At 42.7% G+C, this 16,281-nt stretch overlaps 1 protein-coding gene across 1 annotated transcript in view; it reads right to left on the bottom strand.

Annotated features, from left to right (window-relative positions):
* The window catches only part of LOC115371008 (cilia- and flagella-associated protein 58-like), an 18,795-nt gene continuing 2,514 nt past the window's right edge, over positions 1-16,281 (bottom strand). The window contains exons 2-17 of the mRNA XM_030068123.1: positions 16,109-16,281; positions 14,780-14,925; positions 14,492-14,648; positions 13,551-13,745; positions 12,133-12,270; positions 9,937-10,084; positions 9,103-9,185; positions 8,045-8,236; positions 6,520-6,681; positions 6,266-6,412; positions 5,697-5,837; positions 4,651-4,862; positions 3,952-4,063; positions 3,605-3,709; positions 864-983; positions 1-169 (exon numbers count right to left, since the gene is read on the bottom strand). The exon at positions 16,109-16,281 is cut by the window's right edge and continues 85 nt beyond it. Of these exons, the coding sequence (XP_029923983.1) occupies positions 41-169; positions 864-983; positions 3,605-3,709; positions 3,952-4,063; positions 4,651-4,862; positions 5,697-5,837; positions 6,266-6,412; positions 6,520-6,681; positions 8,045-8,236; positions 9,103-9,185; positions 9,937-10,084; positions 12,133-12,270; positions 13,551-13,745; positions 14,492-14,648; positions 14,780-14,925; positions 16,109-16,281 (2,360 nt within the window). The 3' untranslated portion in view covers positions 1-40. The remainder of the gene's footprint in view (positions 170-863; positions 984-3,604; positions 3,710-3,951; positions 4,064-4,650; positions 4,863-5,696; positions 5,838-6,265; positions 6,413-6,519; positions 6,682-8,044; positions 8,237-9,102; positions 9,186-9,936; positions 10,085-12,132; positions 12,271-13,550; positions 13,746-14,491; positions 14,649-14,779; positions 14,926-16,108) is intronic.

Genomic DNA, 16,281 nt, shown 5'->3' on the forward strand with positions numbered 1-16,281 from the left:
TGTGCATGCGATCCAGCAACGCAGACGTAGTGGAGTGATTTCACCTGTTGCACTGTTTCTCCGCAAGGTACTTCCTCTTTATCTCTGCCAGCTCGTTGTCCAACTTCTGCTTTTCGCTTATATTCTCTCGTCTCTTTGAGTAGAGCATCTCCATCTCTGCTGTTAGTGCCTGTGAAACGAGGAAGAAAACATGCAAAGAAGTTACTGTAATTTTATAGGGAAAAATATCTCTGTGCTGTCTATTAAAGCACAGCTGAAACCTGCATGTGTTGTCTGCGTATCTGTGCTATACTCATTATACTATAGAGGTGTTGCTGGTTAATAACTGAATAACTGAGTATAACAACTGAATTGTCACTGTCCTCATGTGAACAGAAATTTTGTGTGGCCAAAAAAAAAATCAAAACAAAGCCGAACAAACAATTGATTCTGGCAAAAGCAAACTGTTTCTGTCTTTAAGCTGAATGGCTAAAATGGAGAGGAAAAAAGAGAGAGAGATAGAGAGGAACAAAGAAATGAAAATGCCACGATTTGTCCGCTGGGTTGAATCTGGACTGAATATTGTTATTTTATCATTACCAACTAGGCTACAAAGAACATGAAAAAGGGGGGAATAGTATTGTTCAACATCCTAATGAGGCCACTGAGATCAAGCTTGAGACTGAGCTCACTAGGATGTCACAGAATGAGGAAAAAAAAGGTCTATTTGAAATACATTTGAAATATTTTCAATGTGTCAATTAAAAGTTTCAAAATTGACAAATGATTGATGGGAACCCTGAAAAGCCCTTATGGCAGCAACCAGCAAAAAAAACAAAAAAACAAAAAACTGAGGAGTGGATGAGATGAAAGTCATTGAGGACCTTGAGCTTCTTGTCCATGTCTCTGACCGTCCACTGGCTCTGCTGCAGCTGCTCGGCCACCTCCAGACCCGGCCTCCGAGCCAGATTCTTCTTCAGCTCCATGTACAGCCTCTCCTTCTCCTTGATGGGGAAAGAGACAGAGAGAGATTTAGAGAAAGATTTAGAGTTAATGACCTACCAACATACTAATGAGCATACTTGCTTTCCTGTTATATTCAATACACAGCAGTAAAGAACAGAGTGTCATCTCTAAAACCAAGAACAACTGATATTTATGGAGCGACCCAGGCTCTGCTCGAGCTTGTCAGAAATGCTTGGCCAATAGGACAAGACAGATTGACTCATACCTTTACATAGTTTACATGTGTTTAGCTATTGAGAATAAAAATATTCTCTTAACTCTCTTAACTTAATTAACTGGTTTCTTCTTAATTTTCAGGTCATCTCTTGCAAAATTTCACAAGTGAATTTATTCAGGTTTCAAAGGGATAAGGTTGTTATATGCACTGTTTTTTTGTGCTCCACATACCTGACATCAAAGCTCTGCCACTGTTCAAAGGACGGGACGTACACTACCAGTCAAAAGTTTGGACACATCTTCTCATTCAATGTTTTTTCTTCATTTTTACTACTTTCTACATTGTAGATACATACTGAAGACATCAAATATATGAAGCAAGATATATGGAGTTATGCAGCAAAGAAAAAATCGTTACATAACTCTAAATATGATTTATATTTTAGATTCCTCAAAGTAGCCACCCTTTGCTTTGTTGACAGCGCTGTAAACCCTTGGCCTTCTCTCAATGAGCTTGATGATGTAGTCACCTGAAATGGTTTTCACTTCATTTGTGGAATTTCTTGCCTTCTTAATGGGGTTGGGACCATAAGTTGTGTTGTGCAGAAGTCAGGTTGGTACACAGCTATAACAGCCGTATTTGACAACTTTTAGAATTCATATTATGGCAAGAACCAATCAGCTAAGTAAAGAGAAACGACAGTCCATCATTACTTTAAGAACTGAAGGTCAGTCAGTCTGGAAAATTGCAAAAACTTTGAATGTGTCCCCAAGTGTAGTCACAAAAACCATCAAGTGCTACGACGAAACTGGCTCACACGAGGACTGCCCCAGGAAAGGAAGACCAAGGCTCTGTCCGAAATCACTCACTCACTCACTACTCCCTATACTCACTATATAGGGAATTCAATGTAGTGGACTATATAGTGAACTCAATAGCGGAACGCTTTGGACACTACTTCGCTCGCTGTTCGGCGCCGTTAATTACGTTGCATTGCTTGTCCACAATGCATGACGGGATATATTGCCTGGTTAGTGACCGGTTAGTGACCATCGGATGTCCACTACATTTCCCGGTGGATTGTGGGATACATCCAGTGGACTATATAGTGAACATTAATAATCACTAAACATTCGCACACCCCTACAAAATGGCGTAATCACTATATAGTGCACTATATTGTGATTACGGAGTGATTTCGGACACAGCCCAAAAGTCACCTCTGCTGCTGAGGATAAATTTATCCGAGTCACCAGCCTCAGAAATCGCAAGTTAACAGCACCTCAGATTAGAGCCCAGATAAATGCCACACAGATTTCTAGTGGCAGACACATCTCTACATCAACTGTGCAGAGGAGACTGCGCGAATCAGGCCTTTATGGTCAAATAGCTGCTAAGAAACCACTACTAAGGAAAAGCAACAAGCAGAAGAGATTTGTTTGGGCCCTTTGGTTGGCCCCTTTCTTTATTTCCAACAAAGTGGAAATCTGTGCTTTGGTCTGATGAGTCCAAATTGAGATCTTTGGTTCCACCCATTGTGTCTTTGCGATGCAGAAAAGGTGAACGGATGGTCTCTACATGCATGGTTCCCACTGTGAAGCATGGAGGAGGAGGTGTGATGGTATGGGGGTGCTTTGCTGCTAACACTGTTGGGGATTTATTCAAAATTGAAGGCACATTGAACCAGCATAGCTACCACAGCATCCTGCAGTGACATGCCATCCCATCCAGTTTGGGACCCGGTCCAACCCGGTTAGTTGGACCATCATTTATTTTTCAACAGGACAATGACCCCAAACACACCTCCAGGCTGTGTAAGGGCTATTTGACCAAGAAGTAGAGTGATGGAGTGCTGCGCCAGATGACCTGGCCTCCACAGTCACCTGACCTAAACCCAATCGAGATGGTTTGGGATGACATGGACCGCAGAGTGAAGGCAAAAGGGCCAACAAGTGCTCAGCATCTCTGGGAACTCCTTCAAGACTGTTGGAAAACCATTTCAGGTGACTACCTCATGAAGCTCATCCAGAGAATGCCAAGAGTGTGCAAAGCAGTAATCAAATCAGTTGGTTTGGGTGATAACATCAAAATCTGTCCTCAGTGCATCGTGAGTGCTAACACTTGTATTTGGTTACAATCCAATCACCCAAGGCGCATGTTAATGCCAGGTGAAAAGGGCCTGCAGGCATCTAATATCTAATAATATCTAATAACTGTACGTCCCTCCACCACAGTGCACTCAGCATGGATGTTGTGCCAGCATGAGAGACCCTTTGGCATGTCTTCAGACATGGCAAAGGCATTAGCAAAAAGATTACCACTGGTAATCTTGGTTTAAAAGTCAGATCCTTGTTGGACAAACCACAGTGCTAGGCCAGTAGGATAAGCCAGATTAAACTAAACCAGTGTGTACATTAGGTGTGTGCACATTGGAGGGTTTACCTGTATTAAGAGCCTGTTGTCCACCACCTCCTGAGTTTTGGCGATCAGACGTTTCTGCAATTTGGTCATTTTCTGGATGAACTCATATTTGCTGGGGTCAGAGGCCTACCAGGGGAATCATTTACAGAATGTTAACAGCTACCAGTGGTGCGACTTTCCCTCCGCCGTATAACTCAGGTTTACTTTGCTCAGTGTGTGAGTGGCGATCAAATGTAACAGGTTGGGTCTGGATGGGTCTCAAAGCCTGTAACTATAGAAATGCATAGTACGCTTGTAAATATGCTAGGTGGCTCTGCCACTGTATTTGAGCAAGCCCACACTTAAACATCTAAATTCCAGTCCTTTACCTCCAGATACCTCCAGCGGTGCAAATGGGGGGGTTTTTTCACCAGTTCTCTGAGGGCGGAGCACTTTGTCCTCTCGCAGAGCAGCTCCCTCTGCAAGCGGAAGAGCTCTTGCCTGTAACACAGCCCACACAATGACATTTCACATTTCACTCTATGCTAACATACAGTTACATTTTGATAATTGTCAGAATATGCCTGTTTCACATCTTTATGAGGTAACAACAAATTAATCAAACAATCAGTTCTCACAGAGATGTTTGAACACTAAAACACAGCCGGAGCTGGGCGATATGGACAAAAACATATATCACAATATCTTTGACCAACTACCTTGATATCAATATTGTGACGATATTTTAGACTGTTGCTGCTTTCGTAAGATTTTTAAACACAAGATATTTGCCAAACAAGCATCAGAGGTGTCAGTATGATGACCAAGCAGGTACAGACAAATAATCAAAAAGCTGCAACAGTCTATAATAAGCCTTGATGTTGTACACCTCCTGTGTGTCAAAGCATGTAAAGATATTACATTCTTAGACCCTGGCAGGTGGGGACAAAGGACGGTTGTGTCAGTCTTTATCATTTCAAACCGTTGACAAAAAAAAAAAAAAATAATAATAATGTTTGGATATTCTGCTTTGTTTAGGGAAAGAAAAAGTGAGATTGAGTGTGCACTGTGTCTGTTGGCTGTTTTACCTCAGGGCTTTTGCATCAGGTAAATCTTTGTTCATGATGTTAATCTTACGCCGCAGCCCCTCGAGCCGGTGAATGTCTCCCAGCCGCTGACTGCACTGCAGGTTGCCCTTGGTCAACACGGCTTGCAGGAACTTTATCTTCCTACAGAGCAGTGTTCTCTCATCATTGCGGTGCCGCAGCTGCTGGTCTATGATGTCCCGCTCCCTGATTATCTTGGCCACAGGGAGAGAGAAAGTAAAAACACAGTAGGGTCAAACATGGACAGCAGCCGCTAGTGGAATAATTGGTCAGTTTGCAGTGTGGCTCGTAGGTTTGTTTCTACTCAAGCAACCAGGAATCATTTGGGAGACCTTTCGTGAAATCGCATCCCTTAATAAATCTATATAATGGATTTTATGAGTCATTCTGGCACGGTAATGTAAAAACTTGAATCCACTATGGCTGAGTTGCACAAATCAAGCATCAGCATCTTGGTTTAATTTTATTTCATTGTTTCATTTAGGTTTAAACCTCTAAACTTAGATTTACTAAACCAGGGTTAGATTTTAATTGTGCAACAGAGGTCTGCTTCATTTAAAATTAGCATTTATTCATTTTAAACCTTTTTTTATTCTAAACTCCTATTACTACTCCTATTACTAGTCTAATTTAAACAATTATGTGGCATTAACTTTAAATTTAAACTTGAGGAGGATTAAGTTTTATCTTTTTGAAACCTCAGCAACTTCAAACGTTTTTCAAAAACAGCAGAACATTTCAAGAAACAGACCAGAAAATTACCAAATAAACCAGTAAAACCATGTACAAAACTATCAGAAACTATCAGAAAAAAAAAATTAAATGAATCCTTGTTGGTGCCATGCAGCCGATGTGTTTTAGTGTGTATTCACATGCCTGTCCTGTTTTTCATCTCTCCGACTGTTCCTGCACACACTGTCTGTCTCAGTCTGGTCTTATCTCTGTGTGTGCTTTTCTCTCCACCTCCTCACTCTCTCTCTCTCTCTCTCTCTCTCTCTCTCTCTCTCTCTCTCTCTCTCTCTCTCTACCTGGTCCAGTTGTTTCTGCAGCTTCATGTTTTCAGCATCAGCATCCACACTGATCTTGTGCAGTTTTTGCTCCTCTGCCTTGTGGCCGTTGATTTCCTGTTTTAACTCCACTATTTTCTGCCTCACAGACTGGAGTTCTCCCTGTTGCAGGACACACACACACACACACACACACACACACACACACATTTATTAGTGTTGTGAAGAGGGTGTAATATGTTCAGGCAATATTCAGTAAACATGTGCATGAAACAATGACATCATTTTGATACACTGGGTGCCAGACCAAACTAGACTTTTTGATTATGTCAGCATAGGTATGAAACGAATGATTTTTTAAAAATATTTTTTATAATGCACTGTAGCACACAATGAGAGCAATGAGAGCAGATTTGAAAATGCACTGTAAAAACATTTAAAATTAGCTCTTGAACTTGGCACTAACTGCATACAAAAGGCAAAAAAAAAAAAATGTTTTAAATGCAATGCAGTGCAATGATTTTATCTTGGTGTTCACTGTTGGTTATCCTCAAATCTGAGCAAGAACCACAGAAGCAGGCATCCAGCACCTTAAGGTTCTCGTTGTCCTTATTCAAACGCTTGTTCTCCAGCTGGTCCTTGGCCAGGGCCAACTCATTTTCAGTGACTTCACTCCTCAGAAGCATGATCCGACTACGCAGCATCTTTGTTCTCTTCTTCGTCTCTGTGGTCTCGTCCTGCAACAGACAGGGTTCAAACAAACATTAGGTTGTGAATGAATGACACTTACTGCATATTCCAAATGAGCTACAGATGACCTGACTGAACAATAATCCGCCCCCACCTGAGCCTCAAGGAGGATTTTACTGAAGGAGTTCTTCTCTTTCACGACACGCTCAAACTGGCTCTCGCGCTGTTGCAAGTTGTGCTCCGCCTCAGTGATCTTCTTCTTGTAATCAAAGATGTCCCTCTCTTTTAATTCAATGTCACTGACGATTTTCTGCACCTGAGAAAGGCAGGGGAGACTTAGTCCACACAGACAGAAGTTTTCCATATCATACAGACCGAGGCCACGATTCCAACCCGTGGAATAATGCAAACTTCCTTGATTATAACAGACACAAAATCAGAATCATTCTGTCAGATGCTACTTGGAAATGAATGTGAATAACTGAAATAAGCTGAAATACAAATTCTAAATCTACTTGTCTATGAAAATCCATGACTTTTTTCTGTCTGCACCACAATTGTTGAAATGCTATGATATTAAATTCTATAAACAGCACATTCCATGATGCATTTAAGTTTCATATTGTACTTACAGGACCATACCAGTGATTTTGAATGTTTGCCGCATTTACTAAAATTAACCCACTTTATACAAATCATGCAGGATTACTAAAGATTTCACAACGTATAAACAAAATCCCTTGATTTTCAAATTTGATTTTTTCGGTTGAAACACCAACCTTAACACCAACACAAATTTGTCAACATCCATAAAGCACAGAACTGATAATTGGCTGTGGAAAGCAAATGTTTTCCAGGGGGCTATTTTCCCTGGCAGAGGGCAGGTTTCACTCCGCTCAATTTCAAGTCATCAAAAGACAACAGTGCTGCTGCTTTTAGAAAAATGAATGTGGACGACTTTATTACGGTGATGGAATAGTGGTGTGAACAAAGTTTGAAAAAAGTGTAAGGTGTAGAAGTAATTCATATACAAGTTAAGTTAATTCATATTTGAGTTAATTTACAATATACAGGGTTTCCCCCAGTGCTTTATAGGCCTGGCGGGCCGCCAGGCTTTTCTTGCCCCCCCGCCAGGCTAAGCGTCGCTTGTTTATTTATTTTAAATAGTTTTTTTATGCACCAGAAACAGTGATACCAAAGACGGTATAGAGCTTTTAACCGCATCTGGTGATACGGTTGAAAGCGCAATGGCGACATCTTATGGTCGATAGGTGAACACTTTCTTTTTCCGAAGTCGGAGGAGCACTGGAGGAGACGATGAGCCCACTCGTTCACCCCCAGGCCGAGGGGAGTGCATCCCCGGCGAGCCGACCGAGCCGCGGCTCGATGGTGAGGCAGAGCCAGTGCGAGTTAGCACGGCTCAGATTTTCTGAGATTAAATTCATAAATTTACAAGCAAAAATTCTCTAAATATTTTGCCTGATAGATGGCCAGTGGCAGCATCTGCAGGGTGTGGCTGATCCAACCTCGTAAAGTCATGCCATGTGGTTCCTTGGCCATTGTACGCTGTCACACAATGGTCCTAACACTTTATGATATAAACAAAACATCTAAATTATTTTCAAGTACAACTTGACAGAGCCATGAAGTAACGCTGGCTGTGACAGTGCACGGCTTGCCTTCTGCGTCAGGCTGTTGTTCTCGTTGACGTAGCGGTCGCGGTCTCTCTCCAGCTGCTGGATGATCTTGCGTTGTTTCTGAGCCTCCTGCCGGTAGCTGTGGATCTCCTGCTCCAGGTGCTTCTTGTCCTGCTCTTGGACCTTCACGAGGCTTTGTTGCTTCTCTGTCTCATGCGCAGCTGTGATGATGTTCTGATGAAGAGGAGACGTTGCACAGACACACATGCACACCAACACACACACACATGAAGATACAGTTACTGCACAAAAACAAGCAGCCATACACACAAAACTGTCTTGACACCTCAAGTTTCAATTAGAGTGAGTCAAAAAGAAACTTTTAGGCTCTACAATGGAGATGATAAGAGTCTTACACTCTGAAGAAAATACTCCAGATATTACACTAACACTGGGTTACGCCATCAAGGATTAATTTAATCTAAGATTAATCCTAATCAGAGTTTTGCAAAACTAGGTTCTGTGGTTTAAACCTAAATCAAATAATTAGAGGTAAATGTGTGTAAAAGGCGCATTTCTGAAGCATTTATACACAAGAAATCTAGAGATCATTTTAATAGTTATAAATAGGATTTACTTTAGGTTTTTTGTGCATTTTTGGGGGGGGGGTTAAAAAAATGGGTCCTTGTTTGTGCAACCCAGCCGAGGACAAATTAGGCTTCATCAGCTGGTCAGTTTGTTTGGAGGCAGAGCTTCACTGAATCTGCACTTTTTCCTGGGACACCTCCTCCCCTCCTCCAAGCCAGCTCCTCGCTCTGTCTCACAGCGTGCTAGCATGTGGCACAGTCATGCCAAAGCCAGTTACATATGAATACAAGTGAGCATTCACTCCCTAATTCACAGCAATTAGACAATATTTTACACAGTGTCATTAGTGTCAGGAGTGCTCGTGCTCCTCCATTCTTGCAGCTCACACTGAGCCTTGAAGGGCAATTAGGAAGCTTTAACAAAAAGCCCCACCACCCCACCCCCACCCCACCCCGACCACAGGACCCCCCACCCTCACCTCTGTCTCCAGCGGCCGACAGCACAGCACATACCTGATGCAGCAGGTCTCTCTCTCGGATCAGCTCATCTACGGTTTTCCTGCCGGACTCCACTTGCTTTTGGGAAGCCTCCAGTTCTGCATGGTTAGCGACAAAAGGCAACAGTATGTTTTAATGGTCAAACCCAATTGTTTTTGATCATTTCCTAACCTTCAAGTTTTCCTCTGTGAGTGTGCCAGTGTGACAAAATGATGAAGTGCGAGGCACAAAGCAACAAGAGAGAATTACAGATCACACAAAAAGCTGAGAGAGAGGGAGATGACTACACAGAGTATTTGAAAGTCTAAGTAAGGTTCCACAGAGATGATGACAACACTTTCTGTGCCAGATTGATTCTCAGGATTTGAATTGCAACAGTTTATGTATAATAGTCTATCTTTTCATCCCAATTACAAAATTAAAACTATACAATGGTAAGGCTGGATTGCATTCATTTAAATTTAATATTGTACTTCATCTTAGGCTAAAAAATGAACAGGTTAATCATGTCATAACACATTTTATCTTTAATTCATGATATTACACACATTATCTCATGTTACACTAAGCATCTGATTTTTGCTTTGGATTGATAAGCAGAAATATACTTCATACAGTGTACCTGACCTTTTCCTTCTTAATAGTGATATCAGTGGCACAGAAAGTTTCTTTTTTTTTCTTCAAGAGCAGGTGAAGATGTCAAAGTGGGTTCTCATAGGGCAGTTTTGAGAGGGAGCAGTGAGACAAAGAAGCAGATGGTTCATGTCATGCATCACTCTCACTTTGTGTGTGTGTGTGTGTGTGTGTGTGTGTCTGTGTGTGTGTCTGTGATGTGCGTGTCTCCCTTGCCTTTTTTCAGCGTCTTCAGCGTCTCCTTTAATTCATCCACATCTGCCTGATCATCCACAACCCGCTGGAGCTTTTTCTGGGTTGCCGCATTCGTCTTGGCTAACTTGGCGATCTCCAGACGCATCTGATTCACTTTGTCTTCTTTAATCTGACAGAGGTCAGAGAAGCAATGCAGTGGTGGAAGAAAAGAGATGGAAAACTAATTTTATTGTGGATTTTTAGGCAATAATAGTGGATGATAGTGCACTGTGTTTCTGGGAGGGAACCCCTCCATTCTCAGTATTAGCTGGAAGTACATTAAAGGTTCAGTGATTGGGGCAAAATTAGTCTCCTTTTTTTCTGGTGAGGAAACTTCAACAGATGTACTTGTTTCATGACATGATGAACTGTGTCTACACAGTGCCCTCTTGTGGCTGCATATGACAGAATCAACCAGTGGCATGTATCCTCTGCTATATAGGAAAAGGTGGTTTTAGCACAGCTCCACAGCCACCTCGAGTCACACTGTCCGTATGAGAGGTTCCAGTCTGGGTTTCGTTTGGGCCACAGTACTGAAACAGCCCTGGTTAGGGTCACCAATGACCTACTAATGGCAGCTGATGCTGGCTCTCCATCCCTGCTCATCCTTCTAGACCTCACCGCAGCCTTTGACACAGTTGACCATCACATCCTTCTACACCGCTTACACTCCTCCATCGGACTCTCTGACTCCACTCTTGGGTGGTTCACATCATACCTCACAGTCAGAACGGAGTATGTGTCCTGGGGGGGAGATAAATCAGACACCCTCCCTGTCACCTGTGGTGTCCCTCAAGGATCGGTCCTTGGCCCCACCCTCTTCACCTTGTACATGCTCCCCCTTGGTCATGTCATCAGCCGGCATGGAATATCATACCATTGTTACGCGGATGACACACAGCTGTACATTAGAACAAATCCGGCCCCCTCTGTAGCTCTGTCCACACTTTCCACCTGCCTGGAGGAGATAAAGGCATGGATGACAGCTAACTTCCTCCAACTGAACAGTTCGAAAACGGAAGCTATTCTCATTGGCACCCCACACCAGACCCGGTCATCCACTATCACCACCATCACCTTCTCCGTCCAGGACATCCATCTCTCATCTGCAGTTGCCAACCTCGGTGTCAGAATGGACCCCCACCTGACCTTCGAAGGCCACATCAAACATCTGTGCAAAACCTCCTTTTTCCATCTCAGGAATATTGCAAAACTCCGCCCCACACTTACCCTCACCGACGCCGAAAAACTTGTCCATGCCTTTGTCTCCTCCAGGCTGGACTACTGCAACGCACTCCTCATCAGGCTTCCCAGCAAAAACATCCAGCTGCTGCAGCACATCCAGAACTGTGCTGCCAGAATCCTGATGAGGGTGCAAAAGTTTGACCACATCACCCCCGTCCTCAAATCCCTCCACTGGCTCCCTGTTCAATACAGGATTGAATTTAAAGTCTCCCTCCTGACTCACAAGTGCCTCTATGGCACTGCCCCCCCCTACCTCAAAGAACTCCTCACCCCACAATCCCCCTCACGCCACCTCCGCTCAGGGCAGGCCAATCTCCTCCAGCCTCCAAGGACTAGGCTCAGAACTATGGGCGATCGTGCCTTTTGCGCAGCTGCTCCCAGTCTGTGGAATGGACTCCCTGACCATCTGAGGGCGCCGCAGACTTTGGACTCTTTCAAAAAAGGCTTAAAAACATATCTTTTTAGAAAAGCATTTGCATAGTTAGCCTATTTTAATATCTTTTCACATGCCTATTTAACGTCTTTGATCTATTGTGTTGTTTTAGTATGGTTTTGGTAATTTCCACTGCTTCTATTTTTTTGTTGTTTTAGTATGGTTTTGTAACCTCCACTGCTCTACTTATTTTGGTTGTTCTTATTGTGATATTGTGACATTTGCTTTACCTTTTATTCTTTTACTTTTAATTCTTCTATTGTAACTGTTGCACTTTGAGATCATTTATTTGATGTAAAGTGCGTTATAAATTAAATTTATTATTATTATTATTATATGTAATTCAAAAGCTCTTCTATTAATGTCTATGTCAAATGAAATAATTTAAATCTTTAGTTCTGAAGCTAAAGAGAAAAATGGCCCCACAGCATTTGAGGGGCGGAACAGGCTCATGATTGTGTGTGTGCGCGCGCGCACACACGCAGCAGGTCAATGTGTACCTTCAGGTCGTCAGTAATCTGCTGGTTTTCGAATCTCAGCTGTTTGCGGGCCAGAGAGAGCTGCCGGCTCTCCTGCTGCAGCTTGCTGGTCTTCGCTTGCTCCTGCTCCATCTCCTTGATCAGCTGCTCATTCTCCAGCTGCCAACACCAAGAGAGGGTTGAGGGGTGGAGCAAACAACACGGGATCAGACAAGATGCACAAGTTAAAAGGCAGGCTCAAAACACGCCATCTCCCACAGAAGAAACAAGTAAACTAAACAAGGTTTGGTCAGTTTTTTTTAACAACAAGCTCAGAGGTTTTTAAAGCAGATCTAAGGGGTCATGGAGGGGATTCCAGTGGGTCCTCAGCAAAATGAAGAATACTTTAATTTCACTCTGATTCACTAGAAATTCTTAGAATGCAGAGAATGCATGACGGATCATTTTAACATTTTTTTCTTTCTAATTTTTTTTTTATTTCCAATCTCATCACTGGGCGGCACGGTGGTGCAGTGGTTAGCACTGTCGCCTCACAGTGAGAAGGTCCTGGGTTCGATTCCCACCCAAGGTCCTTTCTGTGTGGAGTTTGCATGTTCTCCCCGTGTCTGCGTGGGTTTCCTCCGGGCACTCCGGTTTCCTCCCACCGTCCAAAGACATGCAGGTCAGGTGAATTGGAGAAAGCTAAATTGCCCCTAGGTATGACTGTGTGCGTGAATGTCAGTGTTTGTCTGTCTGCCCTGTGATGGACTGGCGACCTGTCCAGGGTGTTTCACTGCCTTCGCCCTATGTGCGCTGGGATAGGCTCCAGCACCCCCCCGCGACCCTAGTGAGGATAAGCGGTTTAGAAGATGAATGAATCTCATCACTGTCAGTGTTCAAGCATGACACTGAAACAATCTAGCTCTTTGAAATCTGCATGAATTCACTTGATTTCTCTCAAAAACATGGGATAAATGTGATAAGCTAATTAGCCAAAAAAAGAAAACTACCAAAAAAAAAAAATAATAATAATAAAAAAAAAAAGAAATTGGGAACTTTTGCATTTTTCTTTTTTAAATCACAACAAAACTATATTACTAAGGATTAAAATCATATATGTCAACACTGACCAGTGATGCTGGATTGCAACAGATTTATTAAAAGCATTCAAACACCTTTCATAAGCATTTAATATTTAACAAAACCAAAATTGGGTCCCATTAGGGAATAATAACTTCAAGTGGGGATCTCTGGCTTACTGAAAGTGATTTTGGGGGTTTTAGAGCATGAAAAGGTTTGAAAACTGCCGAGTTAGCTCACCAATAGCCATTTGTAAAACACTGTTATAGCAAACCATAAATATGCATGAAAGACAAAAGCTGACTGACATTCATCTGATGGACAGGGAAAAGGGACCGCTTGTGTGTGTCTGTGTCTTGTTGTCCCTCCCTTTTGTTCACCTCCAGCTCCTTCAGCTTCTGCTCTGCTTGTTGCTCCTCCTCTCTGGCCCGTTGAACCTGCAGGATCTGGGATTCGGCCACTGCAGCGCTGGTCTCTATATCGACGTGCAGCTGCTTCACCTCCTTCTCCAGCTTCTCCCTCAAACACATCTCCTGGTACCACTTGTTGCGCTGTACCTGGTACTCCTGCTGCAGCTGAGTTTGGAGACATACAAAGGTTGGCAGTGTGTCCAGCTGGAGCCTCCGCCTGAGGAGCTGACCTACACTGGGAATTTCTACCTTCCTCACTGTATTATCTCCAGCGTAAGGTATCCTTTATCTCTGCCACTGTTCAGTACTTAATCAAATACAAACTATCATTTCAGTCCTTTAAATTTTCATTTCTGCATTTCATTTAGCCAAATGGCCAGTGGCACTATTTTTTTTTATCTCTGCAATATATCTGATATATTTGATAAGGTGTGTAGTTTTTTTTTATTAGATTAATTTAATTCACATGTTCACTTTACCAGTTTTCCCTCAGTATCTCCCTCACTGTTATATTCTTGTATTAATGGTATTTTCATAATTTTTCTGCTGGCTCATACAGTATGCATGAATTTATATTTTATTATTATAATTATGCATATGTATTGTAGAGCACATAATTTGCACAAGCATAACAAAATCTTGTTGTGTATTACTCTTGTTATTGCTTACTGCAAAATGAAAATCATGGTTATCCCTGATTTTCTGGCGATGTCCCCAAACAGTCAGCGTTAAAGTCTGTGGTGTGAATTGAGGTTCAAATGAATATGAAGCAACAGAATGTTTGTTGTCCAATAAAAATTGTGCTACAAGAGTGTGAACGGAAGCTGACCTAAACTGTGGGCTACAGTTAACCCAGGGCTTAGTTAGCCTTGGGCTGAGGAATGCAAGTGTGACAAGGGCTTGTAATGTACCTGAAAGATATTCTGCTGGTCGGCCTCTCTCTGGGACTCTACCTCCTGTTTGGTGACCTTGGCTTTGCTTAACTTCTCCTCCAGAGTCTCCAACTTTGTCCGCAACTGATCCCTCTCCTCGGTCCCCTCCTCCAGCATTTTCAGGATTTCAGTAAGACTGGAAAACAAATCCTAGTCAGTCCCTTGGTCCATCTATAGTAGTACATGCTTGAGAGCAAAGGGAAATGTCATTAAACAGTGGAGTTATCTTTATGATAAATGCCTGCCACTTCAACACAGCAGTCTCACCTGTCCTCTGGGCTCTTGGACTTGCCAGAATGTTGTTCATTCATTTTGCTGTTTTTGAGTTCTTGCTGCAAACTCAGAATGACCTCCTTATGCTTCTTTACTTCATCTTGAGCTGTATCAATCATCTTCCATGCTTTCTCCAACTCCTACAACGTAGAACAGAGGGAGATAACAGTAGAATCTAAGCTTGCTGTAAAGTAGTGCTTTTTTAAACCATAAGGATTCAAGGATTCAATGATTTTTATTTGACATATCTAGACATGCTGTGTACATGAAAGATACGAAATTAAGTAGTGAGGTCCTGGAATGGTGGGGATTTTAACAGACTGTGGCCTGTTCGTTAAGAAGTTAAGGACCCAGCTGCAGATGGAGGAGCTCAGTCCGAGTTTCCTGAGTTTCGTGACCAGGGTCTGTGGGATTATTATTACACTCCTGATCAAAATCTTAAGACCAGTTGAGAAATTGCAAGAATTTACATTTTGCACTGTTGGATCTTAAGAAGGTTCCAAGTAGAGCTTCAAAATGCAAAAAGAAGTGATTTGGGCAGAGGATCCCGTGTCTTGACGGACAGCCAATTGGATCCTGCGGCTCAGGGCCAGTGAAATTTTTTTGGGTCTACCACTTGACTTTTTTGTTCCATAATCCTCAGGATCTTTTAGGAAGTTAAAAATGACTGTCTTATTGCGTCCAACCTCAGCAGCAATGGCATGCTGTGAGGGCCTTGTTGTTGGGCCTTGCTTATGCAGCTCAACAATCCGACCGTGTTCAAAGAGAGAAAGCTTTTTTGCCTTTGCCATCAGGAGGTCATGACAGTGTGGATACCTGACAGAAAATGGCACTGAATCCACATTTTGCCAAGATTTGGGCTTTTAAAGGCAGTGGTCTTAAACTTTTGATCAGCTGATGAACAGCCTATTTCAGTTTAATGGTTGTTTGCAATAAATTGCTTACTCAATTTTTTTTTGTCTCACTCCCATTTCTTCTTTTTGCATTTTGAAGCTCTGCTTAGAACCTTTTTAAGATCCAACAGTGCAAAATGTAAATTCTTGCAATTTCTCAACTGGTCTTAAGATTTTGATCAGGAGTGTATTATTGTGTTGAATGCAGATGTGAAGTCCACAAAGAGCAGACAGGCATAAGAGTCCCTGCTCTCCAGGTGTGTGAGGGCCATGTGAACTACTGAGGAGAGAGCGTCGCCTGTTCCAGTAGGCATACTGGTGTGGGTCCACAGTGGCAGTAATAATTTGGCAGTGGCAGTAATAATTTCCCCTTCATGTTCCAAATTATACAGCACATCACTTTGTAGCCTCTTGTGCTCTGCAAGTTTACCCTCTTCAGAGATGTAAGTTCAGTCTGATCCTCCTGGGACTGACTGAGTGCAGCATCAGTGATCTCCACAGTCAGCTCCCTGCGTTCGGCCATCAGTCTCTTCTCGCTGTCGTGGGACTTTCTCAAGGCCTGGGCGACCTTCTCATACTCCACGCGGAACTTGTCCAGGCTCT

Source organism: Myripristis murdjan, chromosome 14, assembly GCF_902150065.1.
Source record: "Myripristis murdjan chromosome 14, fMyrMur1.1, whole genome shotgun sequence".
In the NCBI taxonomy this organism is placed as follows: domain Eukaryota; kingdom Metazoa; phylum Chordata; class Actinopteri; order Holocentriformes; family Holocentridae; genus Myripristis; species Myripristis murdjan.